The sequence below is a fragment of the Pipistrellus kuhlii genome, unplaced genomic scaffold (assembly GCF_014108245.1).
Source record: "Pipistrellus kuhlii isolate mPipKuh1 unplaced genomic scaffold, mPipKuh1.p scaffold_m20_p_10, whole genome shotgun sequence".
In the NCBI taxonomy this organism is placed as follows: domain Eukaryota; kingdom Metazoa; phylum Chordata; class Mammalia; order Chiroptera; family Vespertilionidae; genus Pipistrellus; species Pipistrellus kuhlii.
Genome location: NW_023425405.1, coordinates 6,874,036 through 6,893,681, shown reverse-complemented (window position 1 = coordinate 6,893,681; position 19,646 = coordinate 6,874,036). Strand labels below are relative to the sequence as shown.

The window sequence follows — 19,646 nt, the reverse complement described above, 5'->3', positions numbered from 1 at the left end:
CTCTGCACAATATAATCAATATATCTTATTGCCTAAAATGTAAACTAACCGGAAGACCTTAAGTGCTGTGGGACCCTTTAGCAGAAGACAGCCAGCCAGTCCACCTGCCCTGCTTCTCTGGTGTCCTGAGATGGCCCTTACCTCAAAGGCATGTGACAGTGAGAGGACAGAGTGAAGGGAGAAGGAACAGAAGAGTGGACAGGAGAAAAGTCTTCCCTTAGGAGTGCTCCCCACCTTCTCACGTTCAGCTCATTTCTACTCGTTACCAGGCTGCTGTTTCTGTCTCCCCTTCGTACCCCTCCATGTATCACCCCAGGCTTCGTCAAGCCGTGTCCCAGGCTGCGGCAAGGCAGGTGGAAACCCAGACCCATTGAGAGGTTTTAGCCATCTCATGTTTGAATCCTGAGCGACAACTTTCAGAATCTTAAAATCTCTTAATTTGAGTTCCATATCAGATATTATCTGACAGTATTTTAAGAGTTGTCTGGAGATTAAGGATTCTCTTGAGAGCTTAATATATGAAAGTGAAATCTCTCAATGAGATTTAAACAGTTTTTGTTCCATGAGGCAGACACCGCTGTTGGCATTAGGGACTTAATCCAACATGCTGGTACAACCAACTGGAGATACATAAACTTCCATTAAGAACAACAATAATAACATAACAATACAATAACAATAATGGTCAACATCCTTTTTTATTACACTAATTTACATGTATTAAATATTTGCTACTCACACATCCTAGGAAGGAGGAGACATAATTATTATCCTACGGGTAATGAAATTGAGTCACAGAGAGTAACCTGATCAAGATTTAATGCTGTACTTAAATAAAAAAAAAAGTATATATTTTTTATTGATTTCAGAGAGGAAGAGAGAGGGAAAGAGAGATAGAAATATCAATGATGAGAGGCATGCCCCTCACTGGGGATCAAGCCACAACCCGGGCATGTGCTCTGACTGGGAATTGAATACGACCTCCTGGTTCATAGGTCGACACTCAACCACTGAACCACACTTGCTGAGCTTAATGCTGTACTTTAAAAGTCAGTAGTAAACTCAAAACTGCCCTGTGCCCAATAGTCGGGGGTAGGGGTGACTAGAAAAAGAAGGTGAAGGGATCAGCTAAAGAAAATACATGCATACTCCATAGACCCCATCTATAATTTGGTGAAGGCCCAGGAAGAGGGAGATGGGGTTGGTGCAGATGGAAAAGTGGGGGAGGGGGAAAGAACACCTGAAATAATGTCAACATTAAATATTTTTAGTAAAAAAAAATTGCAAAAAAAACTAAACAGGAATGGCTCTAAAGATCAAGTGTTGGCTGCACTCCACTGAGAAAATACAGCAGAGGACATGCCTCATGGCTTCATAACAGCCTTCAAAGCTGGTGCTTGAAAGTTCGGAAATGGTGGCAGAGTAAGTTGAAGCTACACTGATATTCTCCCACCAAACTGGATTTTCAACTAAAATACAGAAAAAACCACCCTGAATAATCAACTGAGGACTAGCTGCATAGAATCCTGATAACCAAGGATGGAAAGTGGAGGCGGCATAGAGACTGTAGGAAGTGCAGAGATGGGAGAGAGCTGGCCAGGCACCGACAGGCAGTAGCTGAAGTTCCAGAGGGATGCCTAGCTAGGGAGGCTTCTCACAAAGAACTCTGGGGTCTAAACCCCAAGCTGGGCTCTGCAGCCCAGAGCAGCATAACTGAGAAAGGTGTCCACATAACACCCGGCTGTGAAAAGCAGCAGGGCTGTGGTCTACCAGGGGAAAATGGCAAAATATTAGCAAATTGGATCCAGCAATATGTTATTAAAAAGATCATACACCATGACCAAGTGGGACTTATTCCAGGGATGCAAGGCTGGTACATTATTTGCAAAACAATAAACTTGATATATCACGTAAGCAAATTGAAGGACAAAAATCACATGATCATGTCAATAGATGCATAGAAAGCATTCCACAAAAGCCAACACCTATTTTTGATGAAAACTCTCAGCAAAGTAGGAATAGATCATACCTCAACACAGTAACAGCCATATGTAACAAACTTATAGCCAACATCATACTCAATGTGCAAAAACTATCATTTCCCCTAAGAATAGGAACAAGTTAGGGATGTCTGTTTTCACCACGCCTTATTCAACATAGACTGGAAATCCTAGCCACAGCGATCAGACAAGAAGGAAACATAAAAGGCATCCAAATTGGACCAGAGGAAGTAAAACTGTCATTATTTGCAGATGACATGATATTGTACATATAAACCCTAAACACTCTACCAGAAAACTACTACTATATTTAATAAATTAATTCAGCAATGTAGCAGAATACAAATTTAATACCCAGGAATTAATGACATTTTAAAAATATATATTTAAAAAATATATATTTTATTGATTTTTACAGAGAGAAGAATAGAGAGTTAGAAACATCAGTGAGAGAGAAACATAGATCAGCTGCCTCTTGCACACCCCCTATTGGGGATTGAGCCTGCAATCAAGGTACATGCCCCTGACCACAATCAAACCAGGACCTTTCAGTCCATGGGCCAATGCTCTGTCCACTGAGCCAAACTGATTAGGGCTCAATGGCATTTTTATACGCCAATGATGAATTCTCAGAAAGAGAAACTAATAAAACAATACCATTTACATTAGAACAAAAAAAGATACTTAGGAATAAACTTAATCAAGGAGTTCTGTAGAATATTTGTACTCAGAAAACTACAGGGCATTGAAAAAAAGAGAGCAAGACATAAACAAGTGGAAGAATATACCAATTCATGGATTGGTAGAATTAACATTATTAAAATGTCCATACCACCCAAAGCAATCTATAGACTCATTGCAATCCCTATTAAAATACCAAGGGCATATTTCACAGATCTAGAACAAACTCTCCAAAAATTTATATGGAATAATAATAAAATAAACCTCCCACAAATAATTTTAGCAATCTTGAGGAAGAAGAACAAAGTTGGAGGAATTACAATACTAGATATCAATATCAAATTATACTATAAAGCCACCATAATCAAAACAGCCTGATACTGGCAAAAGAATAGGCATATAGATGAATGGAACAGAAGAGATCCCAGAAATCAACCCAAGCCTTTATGCTCTATTAATATTTGGCAAAGTATGCAAGAGCATACAATGGAGTCAAGGCAATCTCTTTAATAAATAGTGCTTGGAAAATTAGACAAGTAGTGCAAAAAAAAATGAAACTAGACTACACTAAAAATGGATAAAAACTTACATGTAACTCATGAAACCATAAAAATCCTAGAAGAAAACATAGGCAGTAAAATCTCAGACATTTCTCATGGCACTATGTTTACTGATACATCTCCTAGACCTAGGGCAAAGGAAACTAAGAAGAAAACAAACAAATGGGACTGCATCAAAATAAAAACTTATGTACAGCAAAAGAAACTATTAAAAAATGAAAATAGAGCCCACTGTACAAGAGAATATATTTGATAATGATACATTAGGGACTCACACAATTTATCAAAAGGAAGACAATCCAATTTAAAAAAAAAAATGGGCAAACCTAAATAGACACTTCTTCAAAGTGAACATACAGATGGCCAAGAGACATATGAAAAAATGCTCAAAGTCACTAATTATCTGAGAGCTGCAAATTAAAACGAGGTATCACCTCACACCTGTCAGAATGGCTACCATCAACAAATCAACAAATGGCAAGTGCTGGCAAGGTTGTGGAGAAAAGGGAACCCTAGTTCACTGCTGCTGGGAATGCAGACTGGTGCAGCCATTATGGAAAACAGTATGAAGTTTCCTCAAAATATTAAAAATGGAACTGCCATTTGACCTAGTGATTCCACTTCTAGGAATATATCCCAAGAAACTTAAAAACCAATAGAAAAGAATATATATGTCCCTATGTTCATAGCAGAACAATTTACAATAGCTACGATTTGGAAACAGCCCGAGTGCCAAAAAAAAAAAAAAAAAAAAAAAAAAAAGCTGTGGTACATTTACACATTATGGCTGTAAAAAGAAGGAAGTCTTACCATTTTGCAACAGCATAGATGGACCTGGAGAGTATTATGCTAAGCGAAATAAGCCAGTCAGAGAAAGATAAGTATCACATGATCTCACTCATATGTGGAATCTAATGAACAAAATAAACTAATGAACAAAATAGATTCAGAGACATGGAACAGACTGGCAAATTTCAGAGGGAAGGCAGAGATGGGAGATTAACCAGGGAACTTATAAGCATAAATGCATAACCCATGGACACAAACAATAGTGTGGTGAAGGCCTGGGAGGGGTGGGTATGGGATTGACAAAGTCAATGGGACATCCATATACTTTCAATAATATAGATGCATTAAAAAAAAAAAAAACAGTACTGGAAATGTCAAGATTTACAACAATATAATTTTATGAATTTAATTAAGAATATATTATAATATAGTAATTTTCTTAATTTTTCATTCAACACACATATACTGAATACTTATTTAATCTGCATTAGGCATTGATATAGAAAAAAATCCTACCCTTATGGAATTTAAAACTAAAATGCCACATTCAAATAATTATATTATTAAAACATGGAAAATAGAGAAAAAATTCACTAATGATAAACCACCTCAACATTACCATTATTACAATTTTCAATATTTTTTCCAATCTCTTCCCCATAATTACATTTGTTTTATCTAACTTCTTGACATACATACAATTTTATTTAAAACACATCAGAGAAAAAAGATGTTCATATTTTGAAAACTATTTTTTTAACTTATTATTTAGTGGAATTTTTATGTTATTATAGTTTGCATGTTTTTAAAAACAGTGTCAAGAAAAAGCACGTTGAGAGTGCTTCCTAAAGATTGTATATAATTTTAAACTTTTGTGTAGAAGCGCTAGTAATTTCTTAAAATTCAATTATAGTCAATTGCTTTTTTTCTTATCCAATTATTGAATATAGTCTGAGGTTTAGCAGACAAATCAAACTATAATGCCCAAGAAAAAGAAATCCTGATTGACTAAGTGATTAACCAGTGATGGAATTATTAGATTACATTAATTATATATTACGGTATATTTATCACATCTTCTAGTGGAGGCATCATGAGGTAACTACCGTATTTTTTGGACCATAAGACGCACTTTTATCCCCCCAGAAGTAGGGGGAAAAAGTCCCTGCGTCTTATGGTCCAAATATAGCCTACACATATACTTTTTAAAAAAAGTTTTTTTACTTGCCCGGCTCTGTGTGGTCTCTGTGTGCTTGCCCGGCTCTAAAATGGTTCTAAATGCTGCTGTTTACTTTACAGGGTTGATTACATGTGTTTATGACTGTGATGTTGGGTTTTAATGAACATAAAATATTTTAGGACACTATTTGTTTCAGAATCTTTTTTTCTTCATTTCCCTTCTCTAAAAACTGGTGTGTCTTATGGTCCGGAGCGTCTTATGGTCCCCAAAATACGGTACTTTGGTGATTTTATTCTTTTGTATACATTTTCAAAATGTCTAAACTTTGGATTTTCTATGCTCTGTTTGGTTTGTTGTATAGATAGTTTATGTCCAGTTCATAGTATAATACATTATAAAAGACAATTCAAATGAAACTAATCTGAACTTCCTCTAGGTCCAATAAATATATTAAAAAATCACACACAAAAATGCAAACATGTTACCTGTTTTCCCATTGTTATGAATGAATGTGTTTTCCAAAGATGTTTTATCCCAACCCTGAAATTTAAGTTTCTTAAGATTCACATTTACTTGTGTAATATCTTCATCAATATTGATAGGAGATTGTTTGGGGCTATTACATGTTGGATATTTCTTTCCCCAATTTTTTTGATTCAGTGCTCCTAGGAAAAGAAAAGGGTAAGAAATTAGTTTCATAAATTATCATGCAAAAGCTAAATTTTATATTATAAAGTAATGAATCCATTACATGAAAATATATATAATAGGAAGAAAATTCAGACATCTTTGAACCAATTCATAAAACAACTATGCCTAGAGTTAGATTCTGGATTTTAATATAATACACTATAAAAAAACAAAAAACAAAACAGGCCTCTAGGACAACCACATAAAGTACAGAGATCAACAGCCTTTCTTTAGCCACCACACTCTCTCCCAAATCAGCAGAAAGCTTGGTTGTCATGTAAGTCCTAGCCCACGTTTGAGCAAGACCAAGGTTTTCCATGATTGATGTTGAAGGAAATTATAAGTAAACAAACAACCTGCATCCCCCTGTACCTGCAGTTTATGCAATCTACTTCTTGTGATAAAACAGCGATTTTCAAACACTGTGCTGCAAGAATTTTTTAAACATGCAATACCTGATTATTTAGTGAAGGGCTCTGACCTCTTTTTCCTAGATTGTCAAATACAAATATGACAACAGTCAACACAACAGTAGCTATCTGGTATGAATGCCCTGTCTTGAACCATAAATAAATAGGTCATATAATCTTATTGGTCACATCAACATCAATGATGAGAGAGAATCATTGATCACCTGCCTCCTGCATACCCTCCTACTGGAGATTAAGCCAACCACCTGGGCATATGCCCTGACTAGGAATTGAATCATGATCTCCTGGTTCAGAGGTTGATGCTCAACCACTGAGCCATGCCAGCTGGGTATGATTCGTTAATTCTTGGTACCAGAAATCCTTTATAGGCACCTGAATTTTTAAAAAGTCACTTTGGAGAAAAAAAGTGTAGATAATTACTATTATTTTTTTAAATCATTCAAAATTATACCTACTATCGATATTTTGTCAGATGAGTAAAATATATTTTTTTGGGTTTGCCCAAAAAGTTTTGTGACACACTAAAATTACTGTGAAAAAGAACTCAGTGTGGATGAACTTCCATGCAAGCTCTTGTAATGTGGCAAAGCTAGCTTTGCATAATCCATTTTATATATAATTGTGCATTAAATTATATTCCCATCAAATATAAGCATGTAAATATAAATATTAATATTATATAATACACTTATATGTGTAATCATATATACCCATAATTTAGCTCAGGAAAAAAATAATAATCAGTCATACCATGAAACTGCCTATATAGCCAGGGGCGATTAGGTAATTCATCCCCTAGTGAGGCATCTACCAAAATTGACAGATGCTAATTTTTTTTTTTTACACCTAACTCTACTCCTAGAGAGCACTTAAGTATCAGATGCTTTAAGTATGCACCGTGATGCACATGTCAGCTTCCAGTAAGGAGTAATACTATGCTTATTTCACTGTAAAGAAAATTGGCATGAGGACATAAAACACTGCTCATGTTACCGTGTCAGAGCAAGAGGAGCAGAGAAAATGCAGCACAAACCAATAGGCCCTTTGTTTGCTTAAGTTTTTAATAGAGTGAAATAAATCCAAGACAGCTAGGACCAATCTTACAGTTGTGGTTCACAGAAACATACAAATTTAAGTAAGCCTCTGGTACCAGTTCCTGTGATTTATAAACCTGCTATTTCCCATAGCAGTTCGTGATCATCTCTGTTTGGCTTCCTATTTGGTTTATCCAAACTGAACAACTGAAACCAGCTCCTCCTGTAATCTTTGTGGTCCCTTAAACTTGGAAGTCTTTCCTCCTCAGCAAGCCCTTTGGGTCTATCTTCAAAGCATATCCCTAATCAGACAGTTTCTCCTTTCCACTGTTACCACCTAGCCCAGCCCAGCCCACAGTCATCATTAGTCTATGTCTTTCTCTTCCACAAGCAGCACTGCCATCACCTAGGTCCTAGGAAATTGTTAGGAGAGGCAGGTCATAGCCTTACTAGGTCAGAATCTAATTTTAATACAAACCCCAGGAGATTCAGACACATATTAAATTATGAGTCACAATAGGTTAGACATCTCTATTGCTTTCTCTCTGATTTCCACCCTTCTTCTCCTGTCCCTCCCACAAGTCTGTTCCCCAATTACATAGTTGGCAGGATTATGAAATGGACCCCCAAACTCCCACACCCTGTATGTCTAGGTACTAAGAGTGGCCTCCGGCTGATAACCAGCCAAAACAGACAAGCTGGTACCAATAAGGCAAATACTGCACGATTCCGCTTATTTGCAGCATATACAGTTGTCACACTCACATAGATAGGAAGCAGAATGGTGGTTACCAGGAAGCGGGGGGGGGGGAGGGGGAGGGATAAAGGAAATTATTTCATGGGTACAGAGCTTCAAATCTGCAAGATAAAACATGTTTTAAAGATGTTTCACACTAATGTCAGTGTACTTAACTAATGAACTGTGTACACTTAAAAAAAAAATGGTTAAGAGGGTACATTTTATACTGTGAAATTCTTACCACAATAGGAAAATGATTAGGGTGGCAAAAACAAACAAACAAAAATTGGGGACCTGAACCACAATCTTACGACGACAGGGATGTGAACTCGGGCAACAACTTGCATGAGCTGGAAATAGGACTCTGCCCGGCAAAGGGCATCTTGATTTTAGATTTATGAGATGCTGAGCAGAGAATCCAGCTAAATGGCCTCTCCTCTTTGACTCTAGACCCATAGAAACTGTGAGGTAACAAATACACATCGTAAGTTGTATTAATTTGTTGTGCAGTGTAAGAAAACGAATGCAACAAGTGGGGAAAGTAATATTTTAAAATATGTATCAGATTGCGTGTCACTCCTTGGCTTGGGTCCCTCAAATAACTTTTCATTTTGCACCGAGTAAAATGTAAAGAAACGCATTACCATGGCGGACGGATGCCACCTGACATCACCACTTCCATCCTCCCCAATCTCATTTCCCATTGTGCTGTGGTGCCGGCTCTACACTAGCCGCACTGGCCTTTCTGTTCCTGGAACATGGGCAGCCCCAGGGCTCAGCACTTGCTGCCACTTCTTCCCGGAAGGCTTTCCGAAAAGCTGTGCCAGGCTCTCTCTCATTCTCTCTTGCTTCAATGAGGTCCCTGCAGCCTTTCTCTGGACATCCTGTATAAAACACACTTCCCTGCCCTGGTCATTCCTGATTCCCTCTCTTTAGTTCATTTTGTTCTCCTTAGATATTAATTATGTGTATTTGTTCCTATACCCTAGAACCTGAGGGGAAAAAAGCCCTGGCATATAGCCTAGGTGTTCAATAAACATTTGTTGAATGATTGAATCAGACAAATAAAAGATGATAATGTCTTTTGTTATATGAGTTTGAGCTCATAGGGATCTATCATAAAATGGCAACAGGAAGAAAAAAAAAAAGAAAACCATTTCTGACCTCAACAGTAGGTCACATTTTACTATTTGCCATATGATGGATTTGTTAGGTAGTCTCTACTAAACTTCTACTGAAGGCTATCAAGAAAGACATGACCTCTAACCTAAATGTTGTCTGACATTTTATAGCACAGTGATCCCGAGTGACAAGGTTAAGTTTGAAGTGAATCAGTTACACTGAGTGTGGACCTAGTTCAAAACATCAAATAGAGCATGGGGTCAAGTACAGAGTCAAGAAGCCTCCTTAACATTTGTGACTAAAAGAAAATAAAAGAGGCAGAGTAGGGAAAATAATTTTATGGAAAGATTGTAAAAGAGAAAAAGTCCCATAAAAAGAAAAACACATTTAAAAAGCTATAAAACAACAAAAGCCCACTGATGTTTTTTTTTTTTTTTTTTTGCAAAGCACTCTGGAAATTAGGTTCTTTCAAATCGTCATAAGTACAAAACCAAGGGAAGTAAAATAATGTGTTAAAATTATGCACACAGATGAAACATAGGTCAAAGAAGCATTAAATGTATTTTACCTGACTTTAATAATAAAATATTAGATTCATGTTATGCTTAAACATTTTAAAAACTCCCCAAATTAACATTTTTCATGTCACAATTGGAGAGCTCAGTTCACATTGTGGTTAAAGCCATGATGATGTGCCTGAGAAAGCAGGTGCACAGAATTCATTAGAATGACACCCACTGCATTATTAGTGAATGTGGTGAAGGAGAAATTAGGTGAGTCCCTGTAGTTGCAACACAAAATCATCAGGCTGATTACCCACGAGGAGGACTGTAGAGGACTAAACGTCAGCTCTAGAAAATTAAAATAAATTATTCATTCACATTGACATCTATGCTTTCATCCAATTATTGACTTACCTGGATTAGTACCACTCCCATAAATTTCCTGTGGTTATCTCTACAGGAGCATGCGAGAAACTGTATTTTGTTAACTTAGTTACCTACTGAATGTGTTTCTTTTTAAAAAAATGTATTTTACTGATTTTTTACAAAGAGGAAAGGAGAAGGGAAGAGAGTTAGAAACATCGATGAGAGAGAAACATTAATTAGCTGCTTCCTGCACACCCCCTACTGGGGGTGTACCTGCAACCAAGGTACATGCCCTGTGGCAGAAAAGTACAGGCAATGCTCAGAGAGAAGTGAGCAGCCCAGCTTGGTCCATGAACAAAGAGTGGCTGCCAAGGACCTCCAGATGGAGGTGGAAGAGCAGACTGCGTGGGCCATGGGAGGCACGGAGACCTTGGAAGAGTAAAAGAGTTCACAACAGTCCTATGAGAGAAATGAAGAGGGCGAGACTGCAGAATAGGCAGAGAAAGCGAGGCTGTATAAATAGCAGACATTTCACAGGCATCCATTATTTGTTTTCATTCACTTTAAAAAATATATATTGTATTTTATTGATTTTTTACAGAGAAGAAGGGAGAGGAATAGAGAGCTAGAAACATCAATGAGAGAGAAACACTGACCAGCTTGTACAACCAATGTACAAGCCCTTGACCTGAATCAATCTTGGGACCTTTCAATTCACAGACCGATGCTCTACCACTGAGCCAAACCGGTTTCAGCTGTTTTCATTCACTTTTTACAAAATCCCTAGCAAGGGACTGAGTATTGGCCTTCTCGGATTTTATATGTTGAAATCCAAATCCCCACTGGGATGTATTTGAAGGCAGATCTTTGGGAGGTGATTAGGTCAGGAGGGTTGAGCCCTAGTGAGTGAGCTTGGTGCCACATGGGAGAGACCTCCGAGAGATCCCTGGCCTTCTTACCAGTGAGGTTGTAAAGGAAAGACGGCAGCCTAGGAAACAATTCCCACTAGACACTGAATCTGCTGGCACTTTGATCTTGGACTTCTGGACTCCCAAAATAGTAAGAAATAGATTTTTGGTTTTTTGGTTTTGTTTTGTTTTTTTATAAGCTATCAGCCTATGGGATTTTGGTATAGCAGCCCGAAAGGACTTATTTGAACTACAATATGTCTGTGTCTTATTCATGTTGTAATTTCAGCAACTTTCTTAGAACTCAATTTAAGGATTAAACATTTCCTGAATGAATAAATGCTTCAACAAGATATCCAGAGTTATCTACCTGTCTTTGTATTATACATCTTGACAAATTATTGTCTTAAATAAAAACACACTTAAAATATTCTATGTAGGGAAATATTATTTCACCAGTCTCTAACAAAAAGAAAGAAAGAAGAAAGAAAGAAGAAAGAAAGAAAGAAAGAAAGAAAGAAAGAAAGAAAGAAAGAAAGAAAGAAAGAAAGAAAGAAAATCAGGAAAGAAGGAAGGGAGGAAGGGAGGAAGGGAGGAAGGGAGGAAGGGAGGAAGGAAGGAAGGAAGGAAGGAAGGAAGGAAGGAAGGAAGGAAGGAAGGAAGGAAGATGTTTTCACTGTTTGGAGAGAAAAAAGTAAGAAAACAAAAGTTTTAAAAAACAATTATTCCTATCTATTTTTATATTATTCCTATTGAGTTTTCCCTTCCAATGTGAGAAAAATGGATAAAATAATTGTAATATTGTTTAAGGTATTCAGAAAAAAGCCACTGAAAATTCAAAAAATTTGATAAAAATTCCAATATGATTCCTTTTAAGTGCTATTATTTAACAAAAATTGACTCAGAACTGATTACTCAAATAGCAAGCTATTGTTAAGAAAAACATATTTTAATGAATTTATTTTCCAGTCCAAATTATATATATACATGTGTGTGTGTGTGTGTGTGTGTGTGTGTGTGTGTAATTTTAGAGAGAGAAAAGGGAGAGAGGGGGGGAACATCTATGTGAGAGAGAAACATCTATCAGTTGACTCCCATATGTGCCCCATCTTTGAATGGAACCTGAAACCTAGGTATGTGCCCTGACTAGGAATCGAACTCACCACCTTTTGTACAGGATGTTCAGGATGACATTCCAACCGAGTCACTGGGACTGGGGCCCTGGTCCAGATTTTGTGTTAAGAATATGTTTGCATTTCTTTATCTTTACATGTAAAAATATTAAAAGGCAAATATAAATGTAATATTGCTATAAGGCTGTAGTAATGATCATAACACTCATTACTAATTGCCTTGAATATTCCAAGATTCCATACATTACAAATCACGGCTTTATGAATTACTGTGGCTCAATGCGGTCGTGTAGTGTTTCTACTGCTATAGCCTGATATCAAATATTACTAATTAAATCAGATAAACACAGCTGAAACTGAGCAAGCTACAGGAACCATGAAGAGTTATTAGTCTACCTACCCTGACAAGCTAGCACTTCCAGAAAGGAAGATAAGGCTGGGGATTAGGTAACTCTGATTTAAGTCGTGACCTTTAGATTGGCACGATTCCAAATGAGTCCACTGTGTTTGAATATTCAGGCTTAGTGCCGGACCTTTCTATAGTATTTGCAGTTACCGTATTTTTCGGACCATAAGACGCACTTTTTTCCCCCCAGAAGTGGGGGGAAAAAGTCCCTGCGTCTTATGGTCCAAATATAGCCTACACATATACTTTTTAAAAAAAGTTTTTTTACTTGCCCGGCTCTGTGTGGTCTCTGTGTGCTTGCCCGGCTCTAAAATGGTTCTAAATGCTGCTGTTTACTTTACAGGGTTGATTACATGTGTTTATGACTGTGATGTTGGGTTTTAATGAACATAAAATATTTTAGGACACTATTTGTTTCAGAATCTTTTTTTCTTCATTTCCCTTCTCTAAAAACTGGTGTGTCTTATGGTCCGAAAAATACGGTAACTAACCTCACTGGAAGGCAGGCAAACTGCCTGTGGAATGATGAAAGAGAAACAGAGTGAGATTTCTTTACTTTGTCACTGCAGACTGGTTACCACTGATGATATAGTAAATATAGAACAAAAAGAAGAAAAAGAAAAAAGCCCTGCAAGTTACTTCATGGTTTGAGGAAAAGCTCTGAAAGTGCTTTAGAGTCACTGAGAATGCTTGTGGTCATCAACATTCCTCTTCAATAACAGAGGAGCCAGGTTCCTATGCAAGGAAGCAATGGCACAACAGACAACACGGGTTTTCTGACAGCAACACCACCATCTCATCTGCCCCCACGGGTTACTGTCCACAAGCTTATTACTGCCATGGTGTGCGACTCTTGGCTCTGTTTCCTACTTTTGGTAAAAGGACCAGAGATTTAGAGTTTAAGTCTGAGATACAGATATCATCCTATGTCCTTCTATTTGTGAGAGGCCTTTTGATACAATTTTCTGCAGTATTATTTTATTGCTTTGGTTGAAGAGCACAATGTCCACAGGACCAAATATTATGGTTTAATTCTTATATAAAAACATCAGTTCCTCCTTTCCGTAAACACAGACTATGGGGTTCTTTCCTAAATCAGATCTCCTCCGTGCTCCATGTAAGGACCGAGAAAAAGCTGTGGGAAGATATCATAAATCCATTGCTTCAGCTGGGAAGTTTATATTTTGTATTATCTCTACATTCCATCAAAATTTAATCCCAATGAAGGCAGCTTTCATTTATTCATTGGTTCACTCAGTCATCAAATATTTAACAAAGTGCCTAGTGGGAGATAGAATATAAATCTGGTACAAAAGATTCAAATATGAATAAAACAGCACACATCATCAAAGAATTCATGCTCTAGTGAGACCTAAGACATATCAACTGTGAATTGTAATAAGTGTGACAGCAGAGAGATGCACGGAGTATTCCAGGAACATAAAAATGTCTTGCCTAATCCAGACAGGACAAGAGATACAGAAGACTTTTGAATGACAAGACACTTGAGAGAAGTCTTAAATAATGGGCAAGGATCATCAAATTGAAAGTGGGGAAGAAAGTCAGGGCCAAAGGTATCTAGAAGGAGAGAAAGAACAGCATGAACACAGACTGGTTATTTGGGGGGGAAAAAAAGCAAAAAAAAAAGCAGGAAGTTCCATGCGATGACACAGAAAATGCAAGGCAGGGAGGGGAGAGGAATGAGTAGAGAGGAGCAGATTTTGAGGTTTTAAATGCCAGGATAAAGGGTTTGAACTTTTTTCTGATAGGTTATTGAAGGGATTTAAGTTGCAGGTACTTCTCAACAGGGCTTATTTGCCCCTCACTCTCAAACTAGCACCCACCCACCCCCCACAACACACACATAACACCCTGAGGTGTGATCCTCTTATTTGATTTAAGACCTACATATATCAAGGGGCCAGATGAAACAGCATCAAAGCAAATTCCAGTGAGCTTCACATATAGCATACCCAAGGCTTTTTGTGTGTGTGTGTGTTTTGTTATTTTTTTTTTTGTGTGTTGTTTTTTTTGTTTGATTTTGATTTTCTTTCTCTCTCTTCATTTGCATAGTCTTTAATTGCTATTTTTTATTTTGGTCTGCTCTTTTCTTTCTCATCCTCTATTTTTTGTTAATTCTTATTTTTAATTCAATTTATTTTCTTTTCTCTGTTCCCACTTTTATTTTATTTGGTATTATCACTTTAAAATTTATTATTATTATTTTATTTGTTATTTTCTATCTTTTATTTGTATACTTACCCTATTTCTTTTTTTTAAATATATTTTTATTGATTTTTTACAGAGAGTAAGGGAGAGAGATATAGAGTTAGAAACATCGATGAGAGAGAAACATAGATCAGCTGCCTCCTGCACACCCTCCACTGATGATGTGCCTGCAGCTAAGGTACATGCCCTTGACCTGAATCGAACCTGAGACCTCTCAGTCCTCAGACCGACGCTCTATCCACTGATTTCGGCCTTACCCTATTTCTGATCTCTTCCTTCTTTGCTTTCATATTCTCTTTTACTTACTTATTTCCTCTTCTAATTCTTCTGGTCCCATGTATTCTAGAGTTCTTTTTTAGTGTCTGTTTTTCATTTGATTGTTTGTATTTTAGTTTTCTGGTTGAGGCTGTTGTTTTATTATTGTTGGTACTGGTATTTGTTTTCCTTTTTTAGTTTTTATTGTTTTCTTCATTTTCTTTTTGGTTTAGTCTAGTTCTGTTAACATCCGTATAACAGTTGACATGATGTGTTTGGGGCTGAGCCTCATGGTCAACAAGCCTGAGGGCTGAGCTCATCCACAAATATAACAACTATCAAGACCCAAATTCAACAGGAAAACCCAAATAACTCACACAAGGGTCATTCCTAGAGCACTGAACTTAGATAAAGAAGATTATACCACTGGGTTCCATAAGATGCCACCCCACCAAGATTGAGAGGCAGAATAGTATTCTCTGGCATAATGAAACAAACACAAAGAAATAGAAAAGAGAGGAAAACAAAGAAACAGGCCCCAAATGAAAGAACAGAAGGAATAGCCAGTACCCATTTTTTGTGTTTTGTTTGTTTGTTTGTTTTTTAATATATTTTTATTGATTTTTTATAGAGAGGAAGACAAAGGGATAGAGAGTTAAAAACATCGATGAGACAGAATCATCGATCAGATGCCTCTTGCACACCCCGTACTGGGTATGTGCCTGCAACCAAAGTACATGCCCTTGACCGGAATCGAACCCGGGACCTTTCAGTCCGCAGGCCGATGCTCTATCCAAGAGCCAAACTGGTTTTGGCAAGTACCAATTTTTTGTAACACCTCTCAGCAAAGTGGCAATAGAGGGATCATATCTAAAAATAATAAAGGCCTTATATGCCAAGCCTACAGCCAACATCATACTCAATGGGCAAAACCTAAATGAAGAATAGGAACAAATCTTCCCCAACAAAAGTCAATATTTACTTACACTGAGCCTGTCTATTGTGTTTTTGCATCTATGATAACATACCTCTTTCCAGACCTCTCAAAGCACAGGCACTGCACCAGAGCAAAGACCACAAATCCCCTCTCTGTTGTTGTCATGTTAAATGTTGACTACCCTATACCCACATGTGTCTATCATTTTACATTTTATCCAATTTAAGTCTTCTCTTTTGATTGTAATGTATAAAATAAGGTGCAAAACTGCCACTTTTTTGGAGCATTTTCTCAAACCGTTAACATTGTTGTCAGTTTGGCTCATATAAACTCACAAATATTACTTACAGGTTTGAATATTTCTTATATTGACAGTTATTTGTTTTTCTGTCTTTCCCTCCCTAATAGAATGTAAGCTTACTAGGGCAGTACCTTATCTGTTCTGTTAACTGTATCGACAGAGACTAGTATTGAATTAATAAATTGGTATTACCTATAATTGTTATTGTATTTATTAGTATTTATAATTTCTCTTCATTCTTATAAGTGCTCTCTGAAGCAGGCAGATAAAAAAAAAAACACACATTTCCAGAATAACTGAAATGAACAACAAAATGCACTTTACAATGTAAGGAGAAACATCATCACTAAAACTGAATAAAGTTACTAACACTCCCTAAACACCTCTAAGCAGCTACAGAGAATTCAGTTCAATGGAGCATGAAACTCCATTTCATGTGCTCCAGTTTGTCTTATTAAAATATTTTAGTACTCATACTAAAAGGAAGTACTTTTTGAGAGCTCCAAATGATATGTTACCATAATTAATATATTTAATTTAGACTGAATTTGGCCTCACAAACAAAATTCTTTTAAAACAGGCTCAGTAACAAAATTTTAAAATTACAAAACAGATTCTCACTGCAACATCCGGCTTTCATCTATTCTAGTTAGAATTCTCAGCAGACTGGAATAAAGAGGCCACATTAAATTATGCATTGCCGAGGCCCTTGCATTGTTTTCTAATCAAAATTATTTCTATAGAGAAAGCATTAAACTCAGTGTAGAATTACCAACTGAATTATCTTTATTTTTAAATTAAAACCAGAGGGAAATTCAATAGTTGAAGCTAGTGTAATCGAATTTCTGCTTTATTAGTCACATATTTATAGGCTCTGTGATATGAACTTTTCCTTTATTTTCCACTAAGTAATTAAAATTTGCATGTATTTTCAATGTGAATGAGCAACACACAACTATAGAGTAAAATAGTAAAAGGCTCAATTTTTACCTCCCTCACATCTCCTCCTTTAAAAGGCAAGTCTTAATAAATGGTTGTTGTATAAATTTTCTTGTGGAAACAATTTTAAACTTAAAAAAAAAAGGTCCAAGTACCAAATAAATACATATGATGTCATAGGACGTGTTCAATTAAAATGTGTTGAATAAATGAAGTTATCGCCCTAGTGGGTGTGGTTAAGTGATTAGAGTGCTAGCCAGCTCACTGAAAGGTCTTGTTGGATTCTAGTCAAGGGCACCTACCTGGGTTGCAGATTCACTCCTCCTCCTGTCAAGAGTATGTGTGGGAGGCAACCAATAGATGTGTCTCTCTCACATTGATGTTTCTCTCTCTTTCTCTCTCTCTTCCCCTTGCCCCCTCCCCCCCAACTCCCTTTCTCTTCCTCCCTCTCTCCTTCTCTTCCACTCTCTCTGAAAAGCCATGGGAAAAATATCCTCAGGTGAGGATTAACAACAACAACAAAAAAGCTCAAATGAGCTTATTTATCCAACAAGTTCAGGCTCTTCTATCCACTGGAAGATTTTCAAATGAGTTCTCTGCTAGAATAATGCCATATGGCAGATGCTTTTATTCTCAATTTCTTTAGAAATTATTAAAACTTTCAAACATATCCCCCATGGTTAGAGACTAAATTCCAAGAAAAGTCCAGCCCAATGATGGGAAATGTAATTTGTATGTATGGTAGTACCTTGTCCTAGGGAACTGGCGTGACTTGGAAAGTGACAATTATACAAGTGAATTAATTCTAAACATCTACCGAAGAATGAAAAGTATAACAGACTTTATAAACAAAAATCCAGAAATATTTCTATTTTAAAACTTTTGAAAGTAGCACTAAATTACATTATCAACACCTCATAAAATTAGGAAGAAATCATTAACATAATTAAGGAGACTAAAACCCTGAAATTTGGAAATTAAAAAAAATAAATAAAAATGAATTCAAGGAAAATACAATCTTTTAAAAATTTGTTTTTGCTTTTGTTTTTTTCCCATTGATTTTTAGGGAGAGTGGAAGAGAAAGAGAGAAACATCAATGTGAGAGAAATGCATTGACTGGTGGCCTTCTGCATGAGTCCTGACCAGGGCCCGGGCTGGGGAAGAGCCTGCAACCAAGGTACATGCCTTTGACTGGAATTGACCTGGGACCCTTTGGTCCACAGGCCAGCGCTCTATCCACTGAGCCAAACTGGCTAAAGTTGAAAATACAATCTTGATATCATCAGGATCCAGGCTCTTTGGGGGCCAGGTCAATAAAGTATTATTTTTAAAAGGTTAGGAGAAAGAACATTCCTTGGAAATTGCTGGAGATAAGTGTGTCTAGACTAACTCAAGGTAAAGATGGCTTGCAACCAGGCTCACTAGTGAGGGGTTCTCCTTGGACCCCCCAAAGGTCAGAAACTTCCTGATTCAGGTAATGAGCCTTCTGTCTAGTGGGCCAAATTAAAGCAAGTTGTATTTACAATGGCTTGAGAACTTTCCTTATCTTTCTGTAGACTTAGCAGGTTTTGAAAATTACATTTAAGATATGATAGTATAGAGAAAGAAAACCCCTATTTTGTAAAAAAACAAAAAAAAAAACAAAAAACTGTTTGGAATTTTCTGCAGTTTTTCTTATATGGCCTCTTATTTTAAGAAAATGTTTGCTTTCTAGCCTGCTTTAGACTGCTTGAATAATGAGGAAGAGAAACTTAGCTGTCTGACCTTGTAGACCAGAGATTAGATTTGCCCAGGTGCATTTTTTAATTGGATAGAACTGTGTTGTTTTCAAGGCCAGCATAGAGATAACCACTAAATGCACATAGGACTGGCTCTTTAATAAAAAGGGAAGTTATGCTTGTGGCTTTGATTAGAATTTGAATTCATTTTCTCTAAGCCCACAATGGTGAATAAAGTGAACCTTTCCAAACTCTCCCGCATTGTTTGTTCGGGACTCTGTAACAGTATAGTAAATAGAAGCAATGATAATATTCTTTCGTATCAATTTAACATGTCCGGAGAGCTAAAGCACTTTCACAATTATAAATGCATATTATTTCTCTTAATTTTTACTCATTCATTCATTCATTCATTTCACAGATTAAGGCAATAGAAGTAGAGACTGATTACGATTCTGGGTAGTGCAATTTGAGGTCTCCAGATCAGCAGCAGGATCACCCGAGGATTTGTTAGATATTAAATTTCCAACCTTGACCTAGGATTTACTGAACTGGGAATTCTGGAAGTCAGACTCAGTAGTCTTATTTGAATGATTGCCCAGGTAACTCTGATGCACACTAAAGTTTAGAACAGCTGGTCTAAGTGATAAACTATCTATATCTACTTTCCCCTTTATTCTTTACCATTGTAATCACTCCTCTGGCAATTTCATTTCCCAAAAATG

General features: G+C 36.8%; 1 protein-coding gene across 5 annotated transcripts in view; it reads right to left on the bottom strand.

Moving 5' to 3' along the window:
• The window catches only part of PTPRZ1 (protein tyrosine phosphatase receptor type Z1), a 173,227-nt gene that overhangs the window by 84,137 nt on the left and 69,444 nt on the right, over positions 1 to 19,646 (bottom strand). For 4 of the 5 annotated variants that reach the window (XM_036425438.2, XM_045576337.1, XM_045576350.1 and 1 more), the window contains exon 3: positions 5,696 to 5,875. In XM_036425438.2, the coding sequence (XP_036281331.1) occupies positions 5,696 to 5,875 (180 nt within the window). Of the gene's footprint in view, positions 1 to 5,695; positions 5,876 to 19,646 lie in introns of those variants that run through there. The other variant, XM_045576346.1, reaches the window with a different exon arrangement.